The sequence below is a fragment of the Fragaria vesca genome, linkage group LG5, assembly GCF_000184155.1.
Source record: "Fragaria vesca subsp. vesca linkage group LG5, FraVesHawaii_1.0, whole genome shotgun sequence".
Classification (NCBI taxonomy): domain Eukaryota; kingdom Viridiplantae; phylum Streptophyta; class Magnoliopsida; order Rosales; family Rosaceae; genus Fragaria; species Fragaria vesca.
Window position 1 is genome coordinate 16,163,574 of NC_020495.1, and position 23,646 is coordinate 16,187,219.

The 23,646-nt window shown below is 34.8% G+C and overlaps 1 protein-coding gene across 1 annotated transcript; it reads right to left on the reverse strand.

The window, feature by feature from the left end:
• Positions 1 to 2,346: 2,346 nt before the first annotated feature.
• Positions 2,347 to 23,156, reverse strand: LOC101304873 (UDP-glucose:glycoprotein glucosyltransferase-like). Its single transcript, XM_004299871.1, has 37 exons — positions 22,995 to 23,156; positions 21,334 to 21,780; positions 20,885 to 21,038; positions 19,966 to 20,137; positions 18,709 to 18,782; positions 17,580 to 17,676; positions 17,336 to 17,448; positions 17,085 to 17,200; positions 15,609 to 15,666; positions 14,749 to 14,901; positions 14,500 to 14,598; positions 14,248 to 14,385; positions 13,745 to 13,813; positions 12,892 to 12,977; positions 12,598 to 12,760; positions 12,006 to 12,140; positions 11,812 to 11,911; positions 11,630 to 11,724; positions 11,381 to 11,493; positions 11,090 to 11,300; positions 10,723 to 10,791; positions 10,450 to 10,595; positions 9,435 to 9,536; positions 8,694 to 8,841; positions 7,827 to 7,883; positions 7,604 to 7,734; positions 7,427 to 7,515; positions 6,954 to 7,303; positions 6,775 to 6,864; positions 5,870 to 5,934; positions 5,058 to 5,160; positions 4,801 to 4,959; positions 4,573 to 4,713; positions 4,371 to 4,414; positions 3,834 to 3,948; positions 3,091 to 3,243; positions 2,347 to 2,919 (listed from the first exon to the last, which is right to left on the reverse strand). The coding sequence occupies exons 1-37, from the start codon at positions 23,132 to 23,134 to the stop codon at positions 2,746 to 2,748; spliced, it is 4,869 nt and encodes a 1,622-aa protein (XP_004299919.1). The 5' UTR covers positions 23,135 to 23,156; the 3' UTR covers positions 2,347 to 2,745.
• Positions 23,157 to 23,646: the final 490 nt, after the last annotated feature.

Below are 23,646 nucleotides of genomic sequence, written 5' to 3' on the forward strand. Positions count from 1 at the left end.
TATATATATATATATATATATATATATATATATATAATAATACCTTATGTATTCGGTGTACGTCTTTTCACGGGACGATAATATATGATACACTGGAATAATGCCAACATTAGGTATATTAGGTATATGTTTCGTGCATGTGGTCCAAATTGTTTGATATCACAAGTTCACAACCATGAAATGTAACGAACGAATTTGCCCAAACGAGTGTGGCTAAAAACTTGAATCATGTCTCCATCTTAAACTATTTTTCCAGGTAACGTACTATCACTTGATAGTAATATATAGTATTGGACAATATTCCGTCGATATGTCGCTAGCATTCAATTATTTTGTCATTAACAGGAAAAACTAATAAGGTGACATTCAGTAACGTTTTCATACTGTGAAGATTGGGAGTTGAAAATTGTTTAGTGAGACATTTTTCATAAACATGGAAAATGAAAAATGAAAATATTTCCAACTTTTACAAAGAAAATATTTCCAACATTTTTCATCAATTTGATGTTTTCACTTTTTCATTTTCATAGTTTAGAAAATATGGAAAATAATTTTCACATAAACTACCAATTACATTTTCAAAATTGAAAATTACAACCTCATTTTCTTATTTTAATTTTTAAAAATTATTTTTGAGAATCGGTTTCAAAAACGTTACCGGACAGGTTTTATTCATTTCATGCACGGTTTGTGCAAGTGTTTACACTCCTTGCAGACTAATCAAAAGCTAATGTGTAATATTGCATACTTTATTAATTATATATATATATATATATATTCTAGAGCAAAATTCAGTATCAATGCTTAAACTTTAGTGGCAAGACCAAGTTGACTCATACTCACAAACTATTAGTGTAATACCCAAACTTTATTGTAAAATACCTGCGTCCGGACTAGCTAACATGTACGTATGCGTCCAGACTCTATCTTTTTTACATACTTTTTTCAATGTAAATTATAATCATAACCGTACAAAAGTTTAGATAACCAATAAAGATCATCTCTGCAAAAAATCAGTATAAACAAAAATTGTTTGATTAGCCGAATAGATCAAACAAATGGACGGTTGATCATAAAGATACTAACCAAAATATCTCCATTGCCTAAACTGTTTAGGGCATCGATCAGTTTCATTCATAGTCCCAACCAATACTTCTTGCTTCACTCCAGAAGCCTTAGCTGTAAATGTTCATTATACGTAATCAAAATTGACATAATGCTAAAACAAGCCATATTCAGATAGCAATTGGAAAGAAGAAAAAATAAAAATAAATGCCAGCATCAGCATCAATTAGGTTTTTCTGTTCATGCCAATCAACCTAAAATGGAAAACCTTCTATTAAAAAAGGAGTATAAAGTTTACAATTAATGCTGGTTACAACCAACTTTTACAACAACTTCCTACCTTTGCTAAGATTCCAATCAGAAGGAAGGTTAGAAATATTACCTGTTCAGGATATTGTCCATGATCAAAGTAGAACTCGAGAGTCCCATCCTTCATTGGATCAAAACCAGGTTTCGTCTTTGGCACTATACTCGTAAGGATCACGAGGGCATCGATACCTCGGATTACAGGTAAGGACAGTGAGTCGCAATCACCAGAAGAGAAATCCATTGCTAAGCTTGTTGGGTGTTTCGTCTTCAATAAATATCACCATAAGCTTCAACCGTGTATATGTCCATTCTGTTCATGGGAAAATTCTATAACGTGTGAATACATATGATACATCAACTTTGTTTTGTTGTAACAAAGTTGTAAACTAAGTAGTTACAACATTAATCATCATGAGTCCTCAAAGTAGTAATCCTTAAAATTGTAATATGAGTCTTAAAAGTTGTAAAATTTTCTAGTTACAACATTAATCATCATGTGGTAAAATATGTGCTTAAAGTGATAATTTAGTCCTTCAAGAGATTAAAAAAAAGCTTATATAATTTTGAAAACTCAGTTACCACTTTGGAAACATGAGTACTAATGTTGTAATTAATTTTTTTTTTTTTATTAACTTTAAGGACTCATTAAAGATTAATATTACTACATTGAGGACACTTTTACAACTTGAGGACAAAGTTGATGCATTACATGCATTAAACATGTATCATTTGTAGTAAACATATATCGCTTGATGTGCTTTACTATTTTGAACTTTGTTACAATAACGCACAGCAGTGGGGACAATAGTGCACAAATTTAGAACCAGTTACAATTTGAAGCTGGTGAAAGAGGGTTTCCCTTAAGTTGACTACTTGCTTTTTTGAGCAACCTAGCTCAGTGAGAGAGAGCCGTATATTTGATCAGAAGATATGCACGGAGATGGTCTAATTACTGCAGTCATGAAAAAAAGTCCATCCCTCTTTTTAGTCTCCAAAATATAAGTTTACAAAATTTGCTGTACTGTAGGTATAAATGAGCATATAAGATCAATTTACTCCAAAGTTCTGTTCTACGTTCATCTTAGGCCTAAAAAGCATGAACTAGTCTAGTAGCCAGGAGGAATGCAATGAAGCGCCCAGGAAGGATACAACTTGAATTTGAAAACCATACTTCGACCTGGTTGGTAGTCATGCTCTTGCTGGCAACAAAGCCGAGCCAAAATTTGTTGTTTAGATTACAGGATCACTGTGTATAAGGGCAGTGACCTAGAGCCCTAGTGAGGTCAAATCATGTTATAGTGTACGCTGCTACCCTAGGTCTTTTCAATAATTGCTCTACTTCAATTGACGCACACTATAGCTATTTGCTATTCACAACTCTGCCTTAGATTCCAGGTCTTCTGGTGGGCTGTCCATCACGGACCCTGGTTGATTAGGATCTGGCGGTGGTTCTTGAATTGCAACTTCATCACCTAAGATTTTCGCAGTGAACTGCCTAGCCTCCAAATCAAGATCTGGCCACTCAGAAACTATTCTTCTAGCACCCTGCAATCAAAATAAAACACGCACAACTTACTTGCACATTAAAAGACAGAAAGAAAAGGATTATGGCAATATGACATGTGATTTTACCCAGTATTATGGATGCAGTCACTGTGACACAAAAATATAAGTACGAATAACAATGAAACACAAACCAAAGGAAACCAGATCTACCTGGAGCTTGGGTTCCTTTGTCATTGGGTTGTTGCAAAGATCTATGGTTTTTGCTTTGGATTTAGTGGCGTTACCACACCACGATTCACACCAAAGCCATTCTTGGGGTAATGAAAATATGGGCACTGTATGTTGAGCATAATTTGGCAGATCCTGAAACATGAATAATGGCATTTAGTATAATGCATGATGAAATAGAAACGGATGTAAAATAATAAACCTAGGGTCCCAGTCACTAGATCAAAACAAAACCTAATTAAGTTTTTGTATAGCAAGAATTCCCCAAATGAAAATAGTCATTAGCTTCTCAAAGAGAACTAAAGGATAAAAAATAAATATTCACAATATATATACATAGGAATATGTAAAAATCCTATTTTTCGCTTTAAAAGGTTTGTGCATTAACCACACTTCACTCCATGCAGCACCTAACTTCAGATTGCCTTGACCACCCACCTCACATAATTGTTATCATATGATAACAAAGTCACATTGAAAATTTGATCTTTTGCTTTAAAAAAAGCAAAGCAAATAGAGTTCATTGACTACACAAAGACCTACGGAAGTAAACTAACTATAGTTTCACATACTTGTTGCTTCGTTTTGCAAACAAAAAATACAACACATTGCGAGTTCTCAGACATAGACAAACATACTGATTCTAGTTTCATGCACTCGTAAGAGTAATTAAATGCATCAGAATGAAACTATCGTAATTGCGCATTATGAGCTTAACCACTTGCCTGGTCCAAATTTGATAGACTGTTTGGGTCCTTACTAAGAGTCTCATAGAAAACTCTCAGATTATCTCCTGCTGCAGTCTCTCGAAATTTCTTCAAATCAACGACATACAAAGCACTGCAAAAGATCGACAAATCAACTCCACAGGTTTCGTTCCCACATCGGGTATATATAGAATAATGTTTCAGCCACAGACCCATACTTTTGTGCAGATTGATGAAAGTACTACAATTTATCATGGTATATTAGGTTAGAAGTTTGAATCCCTATAATCGTAAACTCCCAATACATTTAGATTTCCAAACGTTCAGCCTTCTGGTGTTAAGATTGTGAATCCAATGAAAACAAAAAAAAAAAAAAATAACAGATTTTAGTGATTGAAACAATGATAAAATAAAACAAGTGAGCAAGTGATTGACAATAAAGGAAAGCAGCAAAAAATTGATTCGCACCACCAGCAACTAGGGCTCACACTTCATAATACCCACCATAAGAAAACAATATCATCAATATGTCGTGTCAATGAAAGCACAACTGACCTAATATGATAAGACCTTCCCCGTAAATGTTCTTTCCAGAAACCCTGAGGAAAAACAATTGACCAAAAAATAAATAAATCTAGGATCATGGATCATAATCAAGAAAAACTAACCATGTAAAAACAATGGATATGTTACTTATGGGACAATCCATAACAGCTAACAAAATGAAGAAAGGAAAAAGGCCTTTATCGGTAAGTACTTGTCTCCAAAACCGATATCCATCCATATCCTTGTTGTTGTCACAGAAGGGAGTATATGCCAGTGGTCTTCCTTTTATATCCATATCATAGAGTTCTCCCATGTCTGCCCTGATGATCTGATCTGCATCAACGAAGATGACCTGCATGGATTGGCACATGTCAGATATCAATCATATCACATATCGATGAAAAAGCAACAAAGTAGATGAACTATAAATTTCTACAACCTTTTCCAAAGAAAGGGGGAATATAACATCAAGGAACAAAATTTTATAGGCCCAAATAATTCGTTGCTTTTCTTTTTGCTTGTGCAACCATGTAGGCCACTTGTAGGTGATTAGCTGATACTCAAAGCCATATTCATCAGCCATACGTGGAATCACATCCTGCACCATTTCAATGACCAAACTTCCATGTTAATCAATCTCATTTCTCGAGAAACAATAGAAAACAATGAAAATTGTACAACTTAAGAACTTGCTACCTTGAACTGGGGAGAGAGATAGTTCTTTATGAACCAGAACTTAACAGGACGGCGGGTGTTCTTCAAGACACTTAAAATCATGATTTTCAGAAAACGTTCGTATCTGGCAAAATATAGCACAATGTCATGATAATAATGCATATATTTTGAAAAGAAATTAATTTCCAAAATGAGGCAGAAGAAATATCAGACCATGAGGATGAAGATGGGTGAATATTCAATATTAAATTATTGTCAAACCAAAATTATTAATAACAACATATTTATATTTTATTACAAAAAATAATAATTAATTGTTTGGTCCTGCTGGTTCATTCTCACTTCTGGTCCTGTAGTTTCAGTTAAAACAATTTATGTGCTGTAGTTGCTAAATCACACCATCAGAAAACATGATCTTAGCAAATTGAAAAGTTACTGAGTTGAAGGTATCGGATAAGATGATGGTCTCTAGTCTCTTTCATCATGGAAGATGAGGATTATGAAAGGAATTTGACTATCAAGCACCGCATCCAAGCTATCCTAAACAATGACAGTATTGTTTGACTGGTAATACAGATACTTGAACGAGAATGAGTTTCATAACAGTGATTTAATTAATCCAGTATTATTCCCCAAAACTTAACTTTATATAGCCAACTGTAATTACTTATTTTCATAAGTTAATATTAGATTTCCATATCCACAATAACATAACTGTTTAGAACCAAAACAATGACATAAAGTACAATGGACTTTATTATATACCACATCAAGTCAAAAAGAGGAATGACATGGAAGATAAGCAGACAAAAAGATAAATAACAGAGACTTACAGGTGTCCAGAAGCAATAGAAAAAATATTTATTGTTTTTCCATGGCGCCCACCTTTTCCTTTCTCCTAAGTAGGTGAAACATTCAAGGTTGTCATTATCCAAAATCAGATTAGATAAGCATTCATGAAAATATTAATAAATAAACCAGACTAATTCAAATTGATATTGATGTTGAATTAAAAGCAAGTAGCTCAGACGACAAATTAAACAACATGGAAAGTTATACCAACAAGCTACATGACAGGATGTAAAGAAGATTGACGATCAAATTATGATAAATTATTTTTTATTTCAAGAAGACAAATTCATAATCCATTAAATGACATCTATGATTTTCAACTAAACGCATGATCTGCACAAGTCAGATTTGGTACATGTGATGACAATTTTTTGGGTGGAGATAGCCAGAAGTGCTCTTGACGATGTTAAGAGTGAACAGGAGGATCATATTAGAAAAAGATAAAAAAAAGTATGGGGATATCTTCAGGATTTTGTGATAGACCTTTCACTGCTATAATTTTAGGTTGGAGCTTTAGTGTCTTACACAGGAAGCAATACATAACAAAGAAGACTATGACAAATCAGGCTAAGAAAAGAGATGAACCCTGGGCCAAAATATAAACCTCAATTAAGAATTTTTCGATCCAAGCAATTAAATCAACTAAGAATTTATTTAGATTGTGGAAGAATAAAAAATAAAATAAAAATTGAATTTGACCAACTGTCAGTAACAGAACACTGCAATCCATTACAATTTGTACTATAAGTCCCTTTTGAGTGTGTATGCTATAAGAGGAGTCCTACATCTAACACGGTAAATTTCAGTTGTCCACAATATACAGAATATAACCAATGTTAATTCAAGCCTTGAAGGATGCAAAGTATACTATACTATCACTACTCACCCATGAAGTATTTTCACTCTGTTTTGAGTGCTCACTGCCACCAATAAGACCAGAAGCCCATTTTATGAAGTTGGAGTTCCAGCTATTTCCCTACGTAAAATATAGAGCCAATTTACAAAGATTAATTTTATCAATGTGATAGTAGGACAAAAATTTCTAATTTGATAATAAGCTCACACCTCTGTAGCATCCTGTGTCTTTTCATTAACATCGGAAAGCAGCAATTTCTCATGCTCCTTCCCCTTTTTCTTTACTACTTCCAGGTGGACTACTGTACCCCGCAAATCATTAATGGTGATACGTTTCGACAATGTTTTGCTTTGACTTCCATCACCTTCATCTTTTAGGACATAAAGCTCAGAACTTCTTCCGGGAGCAAGTTGTAAGTACCAAACACCAGGAGAGACTTTCATTTGCCAATATCCCAGATTGGCCATCACAAGAGTATCAACCAAATGGGGTGCACTCTTGGTACCGATAATTAACTGGAGGCCTCTGGGGGGATCATGATCTTTCTCAGAACAATGACCTGGTCAAGATTTCAAGTCAGTACATACGACAACATAACAAGTACTTCCGCATTCACCAACTTGGAGGAAAAATACAGGCTAGTGGCGAGCTAATACTTGCTCTAGAGAAAGCAAAATCATACCCGTTAAAACAAGAGCTTCAAGTTCAAAAACAGCTTGTAATGTTCGTGTCTCACCAAGATTCTCAAGCAAAATATTATCCAAGTCATGCCTGTATTAAGATAGAATTTTAGAAAAGCGCTAGTAGAAAAAAAAAAAAATGAAGTCCAAACATGAATTGGGTCAAGTAGATAACTTACACTGCAATAACAGGCTCCACAAGCCATGGATCAGGAACATCAAGATTCATAGTGAGGGTTTTGGAAAGTGGCATGTTTGCAAAAAAGGCCTTTGGCCCATTTACTGTGTAGTCAGTGGTGCTGAAGTCATCCTGGAAATATGACACAACTGAGAGTCAGAGATGAGGGAGCAGATTAATGGAAACAAATTCTTTTGCTTATAAAAATTGGTCATCTCGCATACCACTGTCGGTACTACATATCTGTAGTAATTTTTCAGGGGAAGATCAACAAGAGAACTCTGCAGAATACAAATATTAGAACGATGAGGACATTTACAATATAGTATTAGCAAGAGCAACATATTATTAAGCCAATCTGAACAATGAAAACAACAAAACAATAAAACCAAAAGAAGGGGAAAACTCATGTAACAGTTGTGAAAACTAATTGATGCAGAATTCAAGTTCCAATTACATTTAATAAGGTCTTCCAATTACTAAGCACAACATAATTAAGATGTAGCATCAAACTCACATTTGGATAATTATTAATGCCCAATGTCAATCCATTATGATTCATTGATATGTGTTTGGAATATCAACATGAATATCATTACTTAACCGTATTATTTGCAGATGGCCTGGATGTTGACCCTACTACTGGTAAGGAGGCCTAAAACACTCCTGTTAAAATATTTCTTATTTATAAAATAAAATATAACACTTTCAGATTTCGATAAACATCTAGAACACTTTGAGATTCAAGTCACTGATAGTGGTGAGACTGTAACAGAAATTTGAAACCCAAAATCTTTACCCATACCAGACATCTACAGCATATGACAGGCAGATACTAGCCCATCTATGTTTGCAAGCAAAAAGTTGAACAATAGCTAATATGACGAGGCATAAAAAAAAAATTGCTGTCTGGAAATTTGCGTTTTCCTTGTATAAAACTTGATTTGTCTTCTTTCACTGACAGACAATATCGAAATAAAGAATTTGAAATAAGAAAAAAATAATAATAAGTAGCAGAGACTACAACAAAAACAAACATGTGAAGTAGATGCAGATATAAATGGAAAAGACTATTCAGCATACTGCCTCACCAACGGATTTAGGACAATTCTCATGCTAGGCTGAACATATTTCCATAGAACCCGAAGAATTGATGATAGCTTCTGGCCAGATGGACTTAAAGGATCAATAACAGCATCTATATGTATACTAGAATTTTCATTGTTCAGAACGATGGCACTGAAAAAGAAAATGAAAATAAGGTGTGCAAGTTAAAACACATGATAACACTATGATTCATATATTAAAATGCATTACATTTGTCCCCTGCATAAAGTATAACAATAGAAATGAATAAACAGTTATAGAAAAGTAACAACTGGGTGCTCCATTTGATTTTGGTTTCGAAACAATTTTTTATTTGTTAGAATGTACAATCACATGACAGCTTTTAATTTCCTTTCATTACTGATTTCACAGTTCATTAAATAATTTTACCAACGACTTTTCTTTTAGGGCATCATTTGATATACAATGTATCCGACAAATAAAAATGCGTAATTATATTCATTGCATAATAATAAGCTTATCTAATATGTACCCCCAGAACAAAAAAAAAATTAATTATCAACAAACAAGACAAAGTCACCCAAACAGTGATAATGATTGATTATAAATTGATAGTTGATAAGCAAACAGATAATTTATATTAGGAATACAAAGTCTAATTAAATTTCAAAATGTAAGAATTCTGGAATTGAAACTATAATGAAGCTGTATATTTGTTATTCACCCGTAAATAAATCTCCTCAAAGAAGATACCCAGTGTTTACCTATAGTCTGCATTCAGAACCTCAAAGCGTGCACCTTCAGAGCTTCGATCCCGCATAGCCATTGAAGAAGAAACAAACATGATAGTATCACTAATGAATTTGCTGTAAACACCATTGTAAAAGTCACCATTTGGCATGAAAAAATAATGAAAAGAAAAAAAAAGAAGAGGAACATGCTTATACAAATATATAAAATTAAAGCGAGAATTATGTGATAAACCAAAATTTATATACATATATATATGTCATATGGGAATAATACTAGAATCGTTATGTAGGAGGCAATCCTCTTAGGCCAGCAGTTCAGAAAATCAAGCCTGATACTTGTACAGTTTTTATTGCAGGCCAATTTTTACAACTTATTATTCCTCATAAGTTTGACTACAATTTTCAAAAAAATAAAAATAAAATAAATAAAGAACTAGAAAAAAGATAGAAGAATTAGGTTCAGCTGATGGAATGAAGATAGTGTAAAGATATTGAGCAAAACAACTACCCTCCTGTATCAGTATGAGCAAGGAACAATTCTCACTAAGCACTAGAGTAACTTTGAAATTAGAAACATTGACAGGTAATTTTGAATTCATGTATTTGCATCAGACAAATAAAAGGACAAAGGCATATTGAAGAAGACCCTGTGTACTGACATTTAACACCTCAAACTGACTCCATATAATGTTCAGCCCCAACTAGATTATGGACCCAAACCCAGGGGCAAAATTTGAAAAGGATAAAATTTGAAATATGCTGGTGCATATTACTTATTCAGTTATTCAACATCTTGGACAGTTTAGCATATGAACCATACTTAATGCAGGCCAAAAGCATGTGAAAAGCCAGTATCAAATCCAAACACACCCAAATGATCTAGAAAACCATTGTAGAAGTAGGACTTCCTTTCAACAAGTTATAAAGCTGATAGGAACGTAAACGGCACAGCTGTCTTAAGGTGCAGTAGAGCAAAACTCTACAGCTAAAGAAAGTAACTTATTCTAAGCTATTAATATCAACAAACCTTGTCAGGGTATCCGGATCCACATCCTGCCACTTTACTTCCTCTATTATTTCAACAATATGCTTTATTCTCTGCGTGAACTCCACAGACTCAAGAAGACTTAAATCATGGCTCAACAATGAGCTCTCCTCATTTACAACCGTTACCTGCCAGACAGAGGCAGAGAAATATTTTATCATGTAAACAGATACCAAGTCTATCTTCTTAGTATATATTAATATAATAAATTAATAAGATTTCCAACTGGGTAAGAAGTTCATTGATGATGCTCACCCGTCCATTAGTAATGACTCCATTAACACCAGAATCAAGGCCAAGTTGCCTATATAAAAACTGTGCCACCTGAACACCACAATAGACAGTAAGAACATTTTCACAATAAGATCAACGATGATAAATTATCAATTAAGAATTTCACAATAAGAACATTTTCGCAAAAAAATTAAAATCTGTACAAATGTCTGCATTGAATCAACTACGACCAATTATAAATTAAGAACTTGCAATATCTGACTAGACAGAATAGAATTAAAATACATACACACGTATAAACAGGAAATGGAAAGCAACCAATCCCTTAAAAGGCACGAATAGAAGTACATGCTCTTAAAAACAAAGAACAAATATAATGAAATTTTACCTTATTCAACCTTTTTCTCAATTCTTCAGCAGAAAAGTCTGAAAGAGCTGATTTATAGGCCTTTGATGATAACCCATTTTTCTCGGCCAATTCAGAAACTTTATCTATGAACGCTTGAGTGATCTCTGCACCTTCAGATGGTGCAAGCATGTGATTTTGTTCAAAGAAGGAACACACCTGATCCAAGAAATGTAACACATCTTTCTTGTGGCTGCATAAGACCACTTCAAATCAACATCGTTTATGAAGTCATTGACGTACAACCCATTAAGCATTCATAAACATACACACCTGTGCAATGATGCAGTGATTTGAAATACTTCAACAAAAAGGAGAGTTGAAAGATCAGCACCCTGATTGACACTGAAAAGCACTCCTACTCGAGCCCTATCAGACCCTTCAATCTACAGTAAAGTGGATTCCATAAACGCAAAACAACAATAACAATATGAAGATGATGTATATGTGAAAATGATGACAGACAAGAGTTGATATTTAATTTAACCATGTACTAGATTAGTATCAAAATCCAAAACTTACCAGATACTGCAAGGCCTCATGAATTAGCTTCATCCCTTTCTTTGATGAAACATCAACCACTAGAAGATGAGTCACAGGTTTCAAATCATCCACAGCTGGGAGGAATCATACAAATCCCATGTCAGTATTAAATGAGGGAAATTGTAGAACAAATTAAGGCTTTTACTTAAAAACCAACTTACTTTCAGGGGAATGCAAATAACTAATATCATTGAAGACACCTTCCCCTCCAAGAACAGATGTGCACAGAGAAGTGAACCTTGGTTTTCCACCAGCAATAATCTATAGGGAAGAACACATGTTAACCCAGAAAGATGTACCAACATGACACTCACCAAAACCATCTCCTGATGAAAATATTTTGAACAGAAATCACCTGTGGATTATAGCGAGTGGTACCACTTTCTGACAGAAACTTGTTAAGAACATCTGTTTGAGAATTTATATGGCCATAGTACACTTGCTCCTGTATTCTTGGCATCTCATCGTTCATGGAATTTGTAAGAGCCTCCTAATCAAAGTAAACCAGAAAGGCTTTTAGTTTATAATCAAACATATTGAATAAATTCTAACGGACTGAAGACAATATACAGTGCAATATCTAATAATAATCAAAAATATGGAAGTAAATGTGGAAATAATAAAGATCTTAGGTACATTTCATTTTAAGATTGTTCCTAACATATACATCATGAAACCTTATCCATATCACAAGAGATTGCTGTCTCCAATATATCCATCAAAAATTCAGATGAGTTCAGTAATCATCTAAACCTCACGAACTATTGTCTAATGCAGTTTCCATGAGTCAATTCATTGGACCACTTATACATCTCTCCTTCGTGGAGAATCCGTTCATTCAGACCAAGTTTGGGCAATGAACATTTTATTTCAAATCCTTACATAAGGCGTAAAAAAAATTAAAAAATTAAAAAAATTACACTGAGCTAAAAGATCTGAAACAACACCTCATTAGAATCCAACACAAGACCATTCATCAGCAAGCAGCACTGCAACTTAGCCAATCCCAGCTTAAAGACAAAAATAGTGCTTTCATGTGCACGTTCCTTGTAAGTTTGCTCTCTCTCCAGCTTCAGCAGTATGCCTTGAGGCGGAGATTTCACCTTTGGTCTACAACAGGAGAACAAGAACATATTTCAGCTCAGCTAGAAATAATAAAACAAATGCATATAGTCTATTCCATAGGAAATCCTCACAAATGTACATGTACAGCCATAATATATTTTTCAATAAACACGTACAATACTGTTTCTACAAAGGCTCCTTCTACATGGTGCATTTCAAGATCATCAGCCGAACCATCAGACTCACCCCGCAACTTTTTTATCTGCCATACATAAAAAAATCAATCAGAGTGGCTCATTTAGACAAATACCAAGACTTAAGGAAAATTATTTCTTTTCTTTGGGTCAAATCTTACGAGTCTAAATTACCACTGTACAACCAGCAGCATTACAAAAAGATGACAAAAGAAATATAACCACCTGAAATCATCTAAATTACAAGAACCTCGAGAAATGTTTATGTGGCACCTACTAATATTAAGATTTCTCTACAAATGAGGCTTATATATTGAATATCATTACTTCCCATCGACTGCTTTTCTTTAACTTTGCTGCTTTCAATATAATTTCTGATACTATACATTTGATTGCACAATTGTGCAAGCAGACTTTCTTATGAATATGTTACTCTCAACCCAATCATGGACTGTTTTCCTGCCAAATTTTCAACCTTTTTCTGTTTATCCAGTTAGGTTTGACTTAAGAAGGACGATAATTTATTGTAGCACATAATTGGAGGTACCAATACCATGAGGAAAAAGAACAGATTGTCCTTGACATGAACTCTTTGACACATTCATGTTAGTACTAGATAATAGCTTTTCAATCTTGATATATCTCAGTACTATTTAATATTTTCAATAAGTAAAATAATTATGTTGATCACAAACAGTGGAACAAGAAAAGAGGAAAAAAGGACCTCAACAGATAAACAACAGCGAAAGACAAAAAACTTCACTAAATGAAATACTTTGGGTGTACTAATTAATAAACTGGAGGTAAATATGACTGAAGCACGGAAAACACTTACATTGCTCAAGAAATGGAAAGCTGTTTGTATTCCATGATTTTCCTTGATATAAATAAAGAGGCGTATTATCTGCAAAAGAAAGTTTATCTTTGCAATTTAGTGACAACTTTGCAGACAATATTTTCAAGCACTGCTGCAGGACATTCTATATGAGGAGTTAACAGATGGAAATAGAGAGGGTGGTCGATGCATTATATGTAATTAAGAATGTAAAACAATTGTTGTGCACGTCCTAATAGCTTAAGCTTTTGGGAGTGCTAATAAACCATAAACTTTATCTAAATACAAAAGCAGGATATCCTTTTTTCAATTCTCTGCGATTGCTTCAGCCCATCATTAGATCATATCACGTTTCGGGCTCAACAGAGAGAGACCAGAATTCAAAAAAAAAAAAAAAATGCTGGCCCAAGTCCTAAAAGCTACAGCTTTCAGTGAAGAGTGGTAAAGGAACAAAATTTATCAAACTGAATAAGAAATAGCAAAAGGATAGGGAAGAAAATTACCGATGTGGATATATCCTCCTCAATTTGACTATCATCACTGCTAGTTTCAATGTGCTTGATCAACTTTGAAGAATACAGTACAACCCCAAATCTCATGGGGAAGTTGTTCTCATACAAAGAAATAAGCATATCAATGGACTGAAAGATTTGAACAGCATAAAACCATCAGAATAAGTATAAGTAGCCAGATAATAGGAAACATGAATTAGGTCAAATAGCTGTTGGCAAAGAAACTAAGAGGCTACAACTTGCCTGAAGACCACAAACAGTTGATGGATCAATAACAGAAACAGCATGGAAAAGGTTTTTCCGTATATAACGTAGCTGTCCAGGGAACACTGGCATCAAAATCTACACCAAAAAAAAATATTATATTTCCATGAAATCATCAACATCTGATGCAATACATATTATTTAGATATCATTCAGCATTCAGGTGTCCTTACACGAGAAGACCAGTGTGTGCGTGTAGAGACAGACAGAAACAGAGAGTAATCCGACCTCATTAAGATTGCTCCTCCATCGCTTATACATAGCATCTTCTTCCAAGTTATTTAGATAATGAACATGATTCGAGCGAAAATCTACACGAAACATATTAGATTCGGGAGGAGGCAGAGTTGACAGGAGTTTCCGTGCAGTGCTATGAGGTATCTGAAATATTGATAATATTAATCGTTACAGGCAACCATGTTATGATAGATACATTGAATAAGATTGATTAAAGATATTATATATCGGATTCAAGCCATCGATTGAATAGATGACAGGTGATGACACTGCCGGGTGAAATCATTGGTTCGATATTTTAATAAGAACAGGAACATTCAGTTAATCACAGCCCTATAGCTACAACGTTTTCAACTGAAAGACTTTAACAACACCAAAAAATCAAGTGAGAACGGATTGGTGGTCAAACAATTAACAAGAAAAACCTAAAAAGTGAAAAAAATGATCAGCAGAATAATAAGCTGTGTCTGGTGAGATCCTTAATTAAAAGTTTTAATTGAGATGTGCCAGAGAACGCGTTTAATCAGAGCCTAGAGGGTTGTTCATACTCAATTAGTTAAAGGAAGGAAAAAGAACAGGAAAAAAAAATTTCTTAACTAATAAATGGTTGCCAAAGCAGAAAATTAAGTATCCCAAACAATAGGAACTTTTGTTCTTCTTTAAGAATGATGCCTATATCCTCATTGCTCGGAAAAGTTTACACCGTAATATTGAGTTTTGTCCCAAATATCAAGAGAACATGCAAAAGTACTAGTGATAGCATTTCATTTTAGGGAAATGACCAGGTCCACGTCTTAACCTAGCATCTATACTATTCAAGCTAAACATAGCTAAGAGTAAAAGACATTCACCTTCAACTTTGAAAAGTGGTCCGCCAATAATAAATCCTGATGAACCAAGTCAACCAACCTAGTAAAATTAAAGAAATATAATGTCAGAAGTTGAACAGATTAGGTTGAGCATTATACTTGTGGTAACTCAATGACCATTGAAAAACACTGAATAATAGATAACATGTGACAGAAGTAGAGACATGTAAATCGCAACTGAAAGACACTCTTCCAGATAAGCTCAAACTTAAAACCATTTTTTATTAAGCATTGGCAGCAAAACTGATAAATGATATTCAATTTTACAAGAATGGATCGCTCCAGATGTTGACAATTTATAGGAAAGAAACTTGCATGAAAAAGAACTGATTCATGTAAAGCAAATAAGGAATCCACATTAAATAGTAAACAATTGTAAACGGAACAACAGTATCAGCAACAAGAATATTAAAATACAGCCAAATTAATTATTCATAAAGATAGTAGCCTCTGGATGCATGTTTAGGGGGAAGAAAGAGAAGTCTCTGAATGGTAACACGAATATGTACAAAGGGAGCCTAAAGTGCCTTATCCCACAGGAAATCCACAACTTCCCTATATGTACTCTAACAATTCAACTTTTCCTATCTGACCAGAAAACAGACAACAGAGAACCTCCACAATACACCTCCAACCCCAACTCCAAGGCACAAAACTCTAAGAAATAAAGGAAAACAAGAGGATGGCACCCATCTCAATCCAGCAACGTAAACACAGCTTATTTTTAACTGTCCAAACTTGGAAGCTCATTGGTAGAGAATCCTCAACGTAGAAACTTGGAAACAGAACCAAATCATAGAATCTCAGATCATCCTATAGCACAGAAAAAAAAAATCCAGTGTTGGTGCCTAACATACCCAAATATTTTGTTAGTTTTCCAACTCAATAGAAAAAAACTAACGCTAAATACATGAACATATATCTAATCTGATATTTCAGACAGATGCACTCAATTAATAATTGCCCCCTCACTGATTACTATTTGATTATCATATGCATCAATTTCTTATTGAGAAGAACATGAGAAAAGTCCCTTCAATGTTACTCATGAAAACTGTTAAGATTAGCAGAGGCATGAATGACAAATTCGCGTATAACATATTTACTGGAAAACATCAATGAACAAGCACATACAATGGGGCCTATGTGAAATTAATGTGGTAAGATTGCAAATGAAGGTATCTGATAATCTACTTATATAAACAAATAAACCAACTGAATAAATCTATCATTTAATTGGTAAAGCCAGAAATATTGGTCAAGACAAAATCCTATGAAAATTCATACTGACGAGAACCACAAGTATCAAGATAAGTATGAATATGTGATATATAAACTACGAAAACCTCCAATGTTCTTCCGGGTGAAAGGAATTATGTGTTGTTGAGCCGTTTTGGTCCCCATTTACCCAAAACAAAAAAAGGATGAAACGATTTCAGCAAGAGAAAAGGTATTTACAGATAAAGGTCGACATCTTCGATATTGATTAAAGCACCATTCATAGCCATCAAGGACTTTCCAGGTGGAATCATTCTCTGGTTTGCAGTAATTTCATCTTTAACTGAATCATTAAGCTGCCAAGCATAAAGTCAGTTAACTCAAGACAACAGAAAATAAAACCCTTACAGTAAATTAGACTTACAGGAAATGAGGAAAAAACAGCTAATTTCCAATTCATATCAAATTCTAATTTTACATGTATACTTTACCTTCATGCGAGATAAGGAAGAGACAACAGTGGGAAAGTTTTGATTAATTTCCTGCATTGCCTGCAGAGGATCGGTGGCTTGCACTATCCTCTGTGCAGTTTGGTGTCCCAAATCTGTTGAAAAAAACTAGATTTAGGCTTCTGAAGTTTAGTAAGCATTGAAAGTATCAACAGTAGAGTCTATCATTTACCCTTATATAAATCATTAGATCATTAAAATCATCAAATAGTTCTAAATTCCAGACCTTTTAGTTCCCAAACATCAAGCGTATCGGATATTATTGATGACAAAAGATAATCCCTAAAAGCCATTATCTCTGATGTGAGTTCCGGTCTACGCTCCTGCAGGTGGAAACACGGATACTATCATCATTTAGGTACAGTGACACGCTGGAAGTTCTGAGTTCTGACCTTCAGAATCAATAATTGCAAATTACCAAATCTCATTTACTACCAATAGATAATAATACTTCACTCAAGAGAAGTGAGTTGGCTTAACATCTTAGAGCAATCAAATTAACTCAACAATATTTCAACGCTTACAAAGAGCGTCTTCCATTAATCCGTCAGGTTGGTCTAGCATACAATCTTCATAGGTCTACTGAACCAGCTTTTGTAGCCTTCACAATTTGCTAATAGTATCTAGCTCCTAACATTCAAATTTGTTGTACTACTTCTGATTACTCGGTCACATAACATAATTTTATTCAAAGGTGCGATGCTTTTTAACAGAGCTAATTTTCTTGCTGAAGTATGCATATTGAATGAATGTTTCTGCTTGGCAGAAAGCATGTGACATCCCATTATCTTTACTCACACTAACTAAGCTCTTTTTTTTAAGAATGAAATGGATTCATTATAGGGACAGAGTTTAAAGGCTAGCCAACAAGCTGAAGCTCACATATAAAAGAGAAAGCAAAACGACAATCCACCTAATGTAGAAATAGGAAGTGGAACCGCCCTCGATAGGAAGAGAGCACCAAAAACCAAGAGATTGAAGCCCACAAAGATGCCCATAAACGGGCAATACTCAGTAAGAAGCCAAACTCATCTAACCTTGCCCCTCACAGTCTCAAAAATCGTTCTTTCTCCATTAAAACGATCCAAGATACTACCACCACCAAATTTCTAAATAATAAAATTAGAGTTTGACGTAAAATCAAAACAAAGAATTAAACTTGAATATTTTAACGCCATGCATTTCAATTAGTGCCAGCATATTAACAGAAACCAAAAAAATTATCCTGCCCCCTAAGAACACCAATTAATAGGGAAAAAAAAAAGGATAATATTATAGAATCCATGAATAACTACTGCATCTTATATTTCTACAAAAAGACTTGATGTAAACTATATGTATAAAAGATGACAAACCAGAAATTTAGAGAATATAAACCCTCTGACTTCTTGGCTGAGATCTTCAGTCCGAGGATCTTCTAACGTGACACCTGCAACTCAAACCTCACACATATGAGGGGACTTTTTGTTTCTGGTAATACAAAAACAAGATAACATGAAGATAGAGAAGAGAAAACTATCAAGTCATACAAGATTGGAATACATGGTCTCTGAATTCAAGTCTTCTACCCTGAACCTTTATTTTTTTATTCAAATGGGTTCTCTTCTTGGAGAATTTTTATTTTTTTTGGGCTAGTTCCAATCTACTGTATTACAATCCAGGGATTCACATTAGTCCAAAACAGACCCGAAGGTGCTGTGGGCCATTTTTCTTTTCCTCAAAGACTCTTGGATTCTAATACAAAGTATGGATTTAAATTGGATTAAATTCATTTCACTTTGCTAAACTTACACCTAAAATCATTTGTGCCCCCGAACTTCTAATTTGATCAGATATGCGCTTATACTCTCCGGTTTTGTTAATCACGGCCATCAGTCCAGTCCACTAATTTGACAAATACTCTATGAATTGCTGATGTGGCGAGTCCAATAAGACCAATTTAGCCTTGGCCCAGTGATGGTGTGTTTCTTGCAAGACATAAGGCCAAACACTAGTTTGAGCAGGCTCACTACATCTACAATTCATGAAGTCGTTGACAGACCAAATCTGACAGTACAAGGGCACATGTGGTCAAATTAGAAGCCAAGGGAGGGCAAACCGTTTAGGTGTAAAGTTCAAGGACATGCGATGATTTTGGAAGCAAACAAACACATTCAACCAGCACTACATCTGCAAAGCAGCATACTTTTTGTTCTTGGAAAAAGTTCAAGAACCTTGCACGACTGTACTAAGAGTACTTGACAACTTGTTTAGAAAAGATGTTCTACAAGAATGAAACTGAGATTTTATTAAAAACATAGAGGACAAGAAATCATCGACACCTAACAGAACTCAAGATTAACAGAAACAACAGATTTTCATGAAAACCAAACTTATCATGACACTACAGCTTCCTGAGGAAAAACAACTAACATATAGCTCAGGTTTCCCTAAAAGGAACTAAAACACTTGAGCAATAAAATAAGTCTGACAGAAATAAAGTTAGAAAGACGAAGACCATTTTTTAAATTGCAACAGGAGATCGAACCAACTTTAAAAACAGAATGCAAACATTAACTAAGGTTTGAGCACAACCTGTAATTAAAGGCAACAGCTAGAATCATCTATTTTACCTTTCTTTATCGTACTATCATCCATGGCCTTATATTCCATGTTCTTCAAAGCAAGTTCAACACCATAACCACCCAAGTTTAACGAATCTTTTGCACCAACAGCACCACAACGGTCAATTTCTGCTTCACACCCAGAAGGTAATACTGGTCTAACCACATACTTAACATGACCCTAGAAATTTTCAAGACAATGCATTAGCAAAGATTTGTATAATAAATTAGACAACAAGAAATAAAATAACATATATATGACATACACTAAATCTTTTATGCAACTCTCACCCAATAAACATATACCGAATCACATGCATATAAAATGAAACAGGAGAAGAAAAAAGACAGAACCAGTACAGAGCATATAAACATAACAGCATACTGCGAACTAGGCGATATCAGTGGTACATCACACTCTAAGTATCCTATAAAGGAAAAGATACAGTGGAGCATGTCTACTCTCTTTATCACTATATCACCCCCATGTTTACAACCTGTATCTAGGCAATATGTATTTGAAATGAGTGTCCATAGGCCTCACAGATATAAATCTAAAGCCAAAAAGTAAATTCAGTTATTCGGTCATACGTGTGTAGATTACTCCTATGATGGCAACGGTTCTGCAACCTGCAATATGCTTGAGAGCACTAATGAATGGTACAGCATAAAAAGAAAGCAAGCAGGGACATGTTCACCTATGAACTAAACAATATATGCAGCTTGACATAAAGGAAACTTTCCTAAAGAATCCCGCATAACTTTCACTTCGAAATGCCTAGAACTAGGTGACCACCCACTCCACGTTCACTCAACATGATAACCCATTCTTAGACTTCTATCATCCACTGTTTCAATTCAAAGACAAATGAAATATAATTTAGTATGATCATCCACTTGAGCACCTAAGAGGGGTTAGATTCTGTACCTCTTTTGCAGCTTCAACCAGGGTGACATGAAACTCCCTAAAGCAACCAGTTCCAAGAGCTCCATAAAGAACAGCAACTGGGCTTCCAACAGTTGAATCAAAATGGATGTGGTCAAATTCGAAGAGTTCAGGCTGCTGAAATGAATCCCTAGAACTGAAAACCAAGAAATATAATTTTGAGTGGTGGACGAAGAGAGAGAGAGAGAGAGAGAGAGAGAGAGATAGTATTGGAAGTATAAGAGTATGGTAGTTATCTTGTAGATGAAGTTTAGCATGATGCAACAGTGAGCTGCAGCATTACCATGCTGAAACAGTGAAGCACATGCTTCACAGTCACACACCATCATGCTAAACTTCATCTACAAGATAACTACCATACTCCTGTACTTCCAATAGATATATATACAGAGAGAGAGAGAGAGAATGAGACAAAAAGGAGCAATTCTTACCAGTCTTTAGGACTGTGAAGCCAACTTTTTAATTCAGCAGCATCAAAGAACAGAGCACCTCCAGTATCCACCCAACAACATTTTCCATTAGGACTTTTTGGGTTTAGACCAACATCCAAATGATCTGACTTTCTAATTTCAACATGTTCATTTGTTTCTGAATTTCCGCTGGTACTTCTTGAATTAGTTTCATCAACCAGTGGGAAAGATGAAAGAGACTCTTCAGCTAATTGCCGGTAAAGCACCAATCTTGGGGATGCAGATCTCAATGTAAGAGAGAATTCAAACAAAGATGCCAATGGTTCACTCAAAATAGAGCGCCCATGTTTCAAAATTGTTTTTAGGCAACCCTTAGCATTGTAAGAATCAAGATCATCTTTATCACTATGATGCCAGATGTCAATGAATTCCCAAAAATTATCTTTATGTTCTCTAGATAGCAATTCACTGCATAACAAAAGAAAAAGGAAAGGAAAAATGATAGCTTGTTAGAAGCTGATTTATAATATAAAAAAATAAAAATAAAAAATAAAAAAAAAGGAAATGAGTTTCCTGTTCTCAACTAGGCACTCCACACTCCAACTCCAAAGTCAAACTTATCTGTATATACAAATAAAGCTTTTGCATATACAATGGATATGATTCTGTTCCAAATAATCAGACTAACAATGATAAAGACAGATTTTGGGTGTGAAGGCACATACAGACAGATTTTTTTAATGGCCCTACCGAGCCTTCAAATAGTAGCTAATTTGACTGCATTGGTCCTACAAATTGTGACACTTTAGGGTGTAGCAGAAACCTTAAAAGGAGTCTTGGATTGTGATTGTCTAGATAATGGAAACCAGGCAACAGTGCAGTCCACAATGACCCACAGTGCAACATTTGCAAAAAGTGAACTCAACCATGATAAAATTATATCTCTAAAATCAAAAACCAAACTCAAGAGGCATATATAGAATTCCCTTAAGTCCCATAGTCCGTGTGCTTAAAAAAATTGAGAGGTAAAAGGCAGATGCAGTGTTTTCATGAACTTAAGCCCATTTTTCCTATAAAAACCAAAAAACTCGCATATAGATCCCAATGCCTAAAGGGAATTCCGAAACCATCATCTCTATCATGTTCCGGTAGCTCCTTTCATTTTGCATATGGTTATGGAAAAGGAAATCTGATGGAGCTAAGAGCAGAGAGCCAATGCTAGTTTCTATACGGAAGGTGTCATAATAATGGCCATGTTTAGGGCAAGAATAAGTTACCCATTTAGCTTATGATTAGGGGGCCAACAACTCAACAAAAGATTAGCCCAATGGTCTCAAAGCAGACTACAGAGCCGCGAGGTAAAACACAACCAGTAACACAAACCATTAACAAGGTTGAGATGTGAAGAGGAGAACACTCCAATATCAGAAGACAGCGAAACTATGCTTAGCAAGGCCATTGGCAACCATGTATATGTTATTAAGATCAAACTACTCAAAGAGGCTCATGGATTCAGTCCCCAAGACTCGTTGCCATTTGGTTTATTCCTATACTTTTCACATTGCTCCTACAAAAATCTTCCTCAACTTTCATTTGCCTTTGTTTCATTAAACTAACCATGGTTTCAGCATCACAAACAAATTCATAGCAAACAAAATTGAAACAATGAATAAAATCCATACCCAGCTTCTAGGAGCAACGGAGTAGCGGACCACTTGGCCCGAACCGCGACCTGCACATTCTTGGGCCTCCGATTCTGAGCTGAAACCGAGCCGATCAAACAAATCAAAATGATAAACGCATAGGCTAAACGCGTCCCCATTTGAGATCAGATCCTTCAGAGATCCAACATTAGGTTTTGACGACTCAGTGAAGACGATGAGAGTGGGAGACTCGTTTCTATTGGTCTTCGCCGTACGTTTATTTGCAAACTTCCCTTTTTGTTTTCTTTTTCGGTTTTTCCTTTTCGCTTGCACATGCCAAATTCGTAGTATTTGTCCGAAATCGTAAATTTTATTTTTTATTTTTGGTTACAAGCGAGGCCTAAAAGTCTGAAATCGTAATTTTGACTCATGAAAAATATTGATCTACATTTTAATTTGTTCATCTAATAATAAAAATAGGGATATGAAATCTTCTTTCCTTTTTTATCATCAGATAAAACAAGGGTGAACAATTTTATATTGGGTTAAATATTGTATAGTCTCTGTGGTTTGAAGTCGACATTTGTTTAGTCCTTATGGTTTCATTTTAATCTAAATGGTCCTTAAAGTCATAATTTTCCTTCTAAATAGTCATTCCGTCAATTTTCTCAGTTAGATTGCTGACATGGCC

What these genes read in the sequence shown, in the direction of transcription:
- LOC101304873 (XM_004299871.1), bottom strand. Translation starts at nt 23,134, where the DNA reads ATGGGGACGCGTTTAGCCTATGCGTTTATCATTTTGATTTGTTTGATC. An exon ending in TTATTTGCATTCCCCTGAAA is followed by an intron (nt 11,725 to 11,811) that starts GTAAGTTGGTTT and finishes GATTCCTCCCAG; the next exon opens with CTGTGGATGATTTGAAACCT. An exon ending in AGAGTGAAAATACTTCATGG is followed by an intron (nt 5,935 to 6,774) that starts GTGAGTAGTGAT and finishes TCACCTACTTAG; the next exon opens with GAGAAAGGAAAAGGTGGGCG.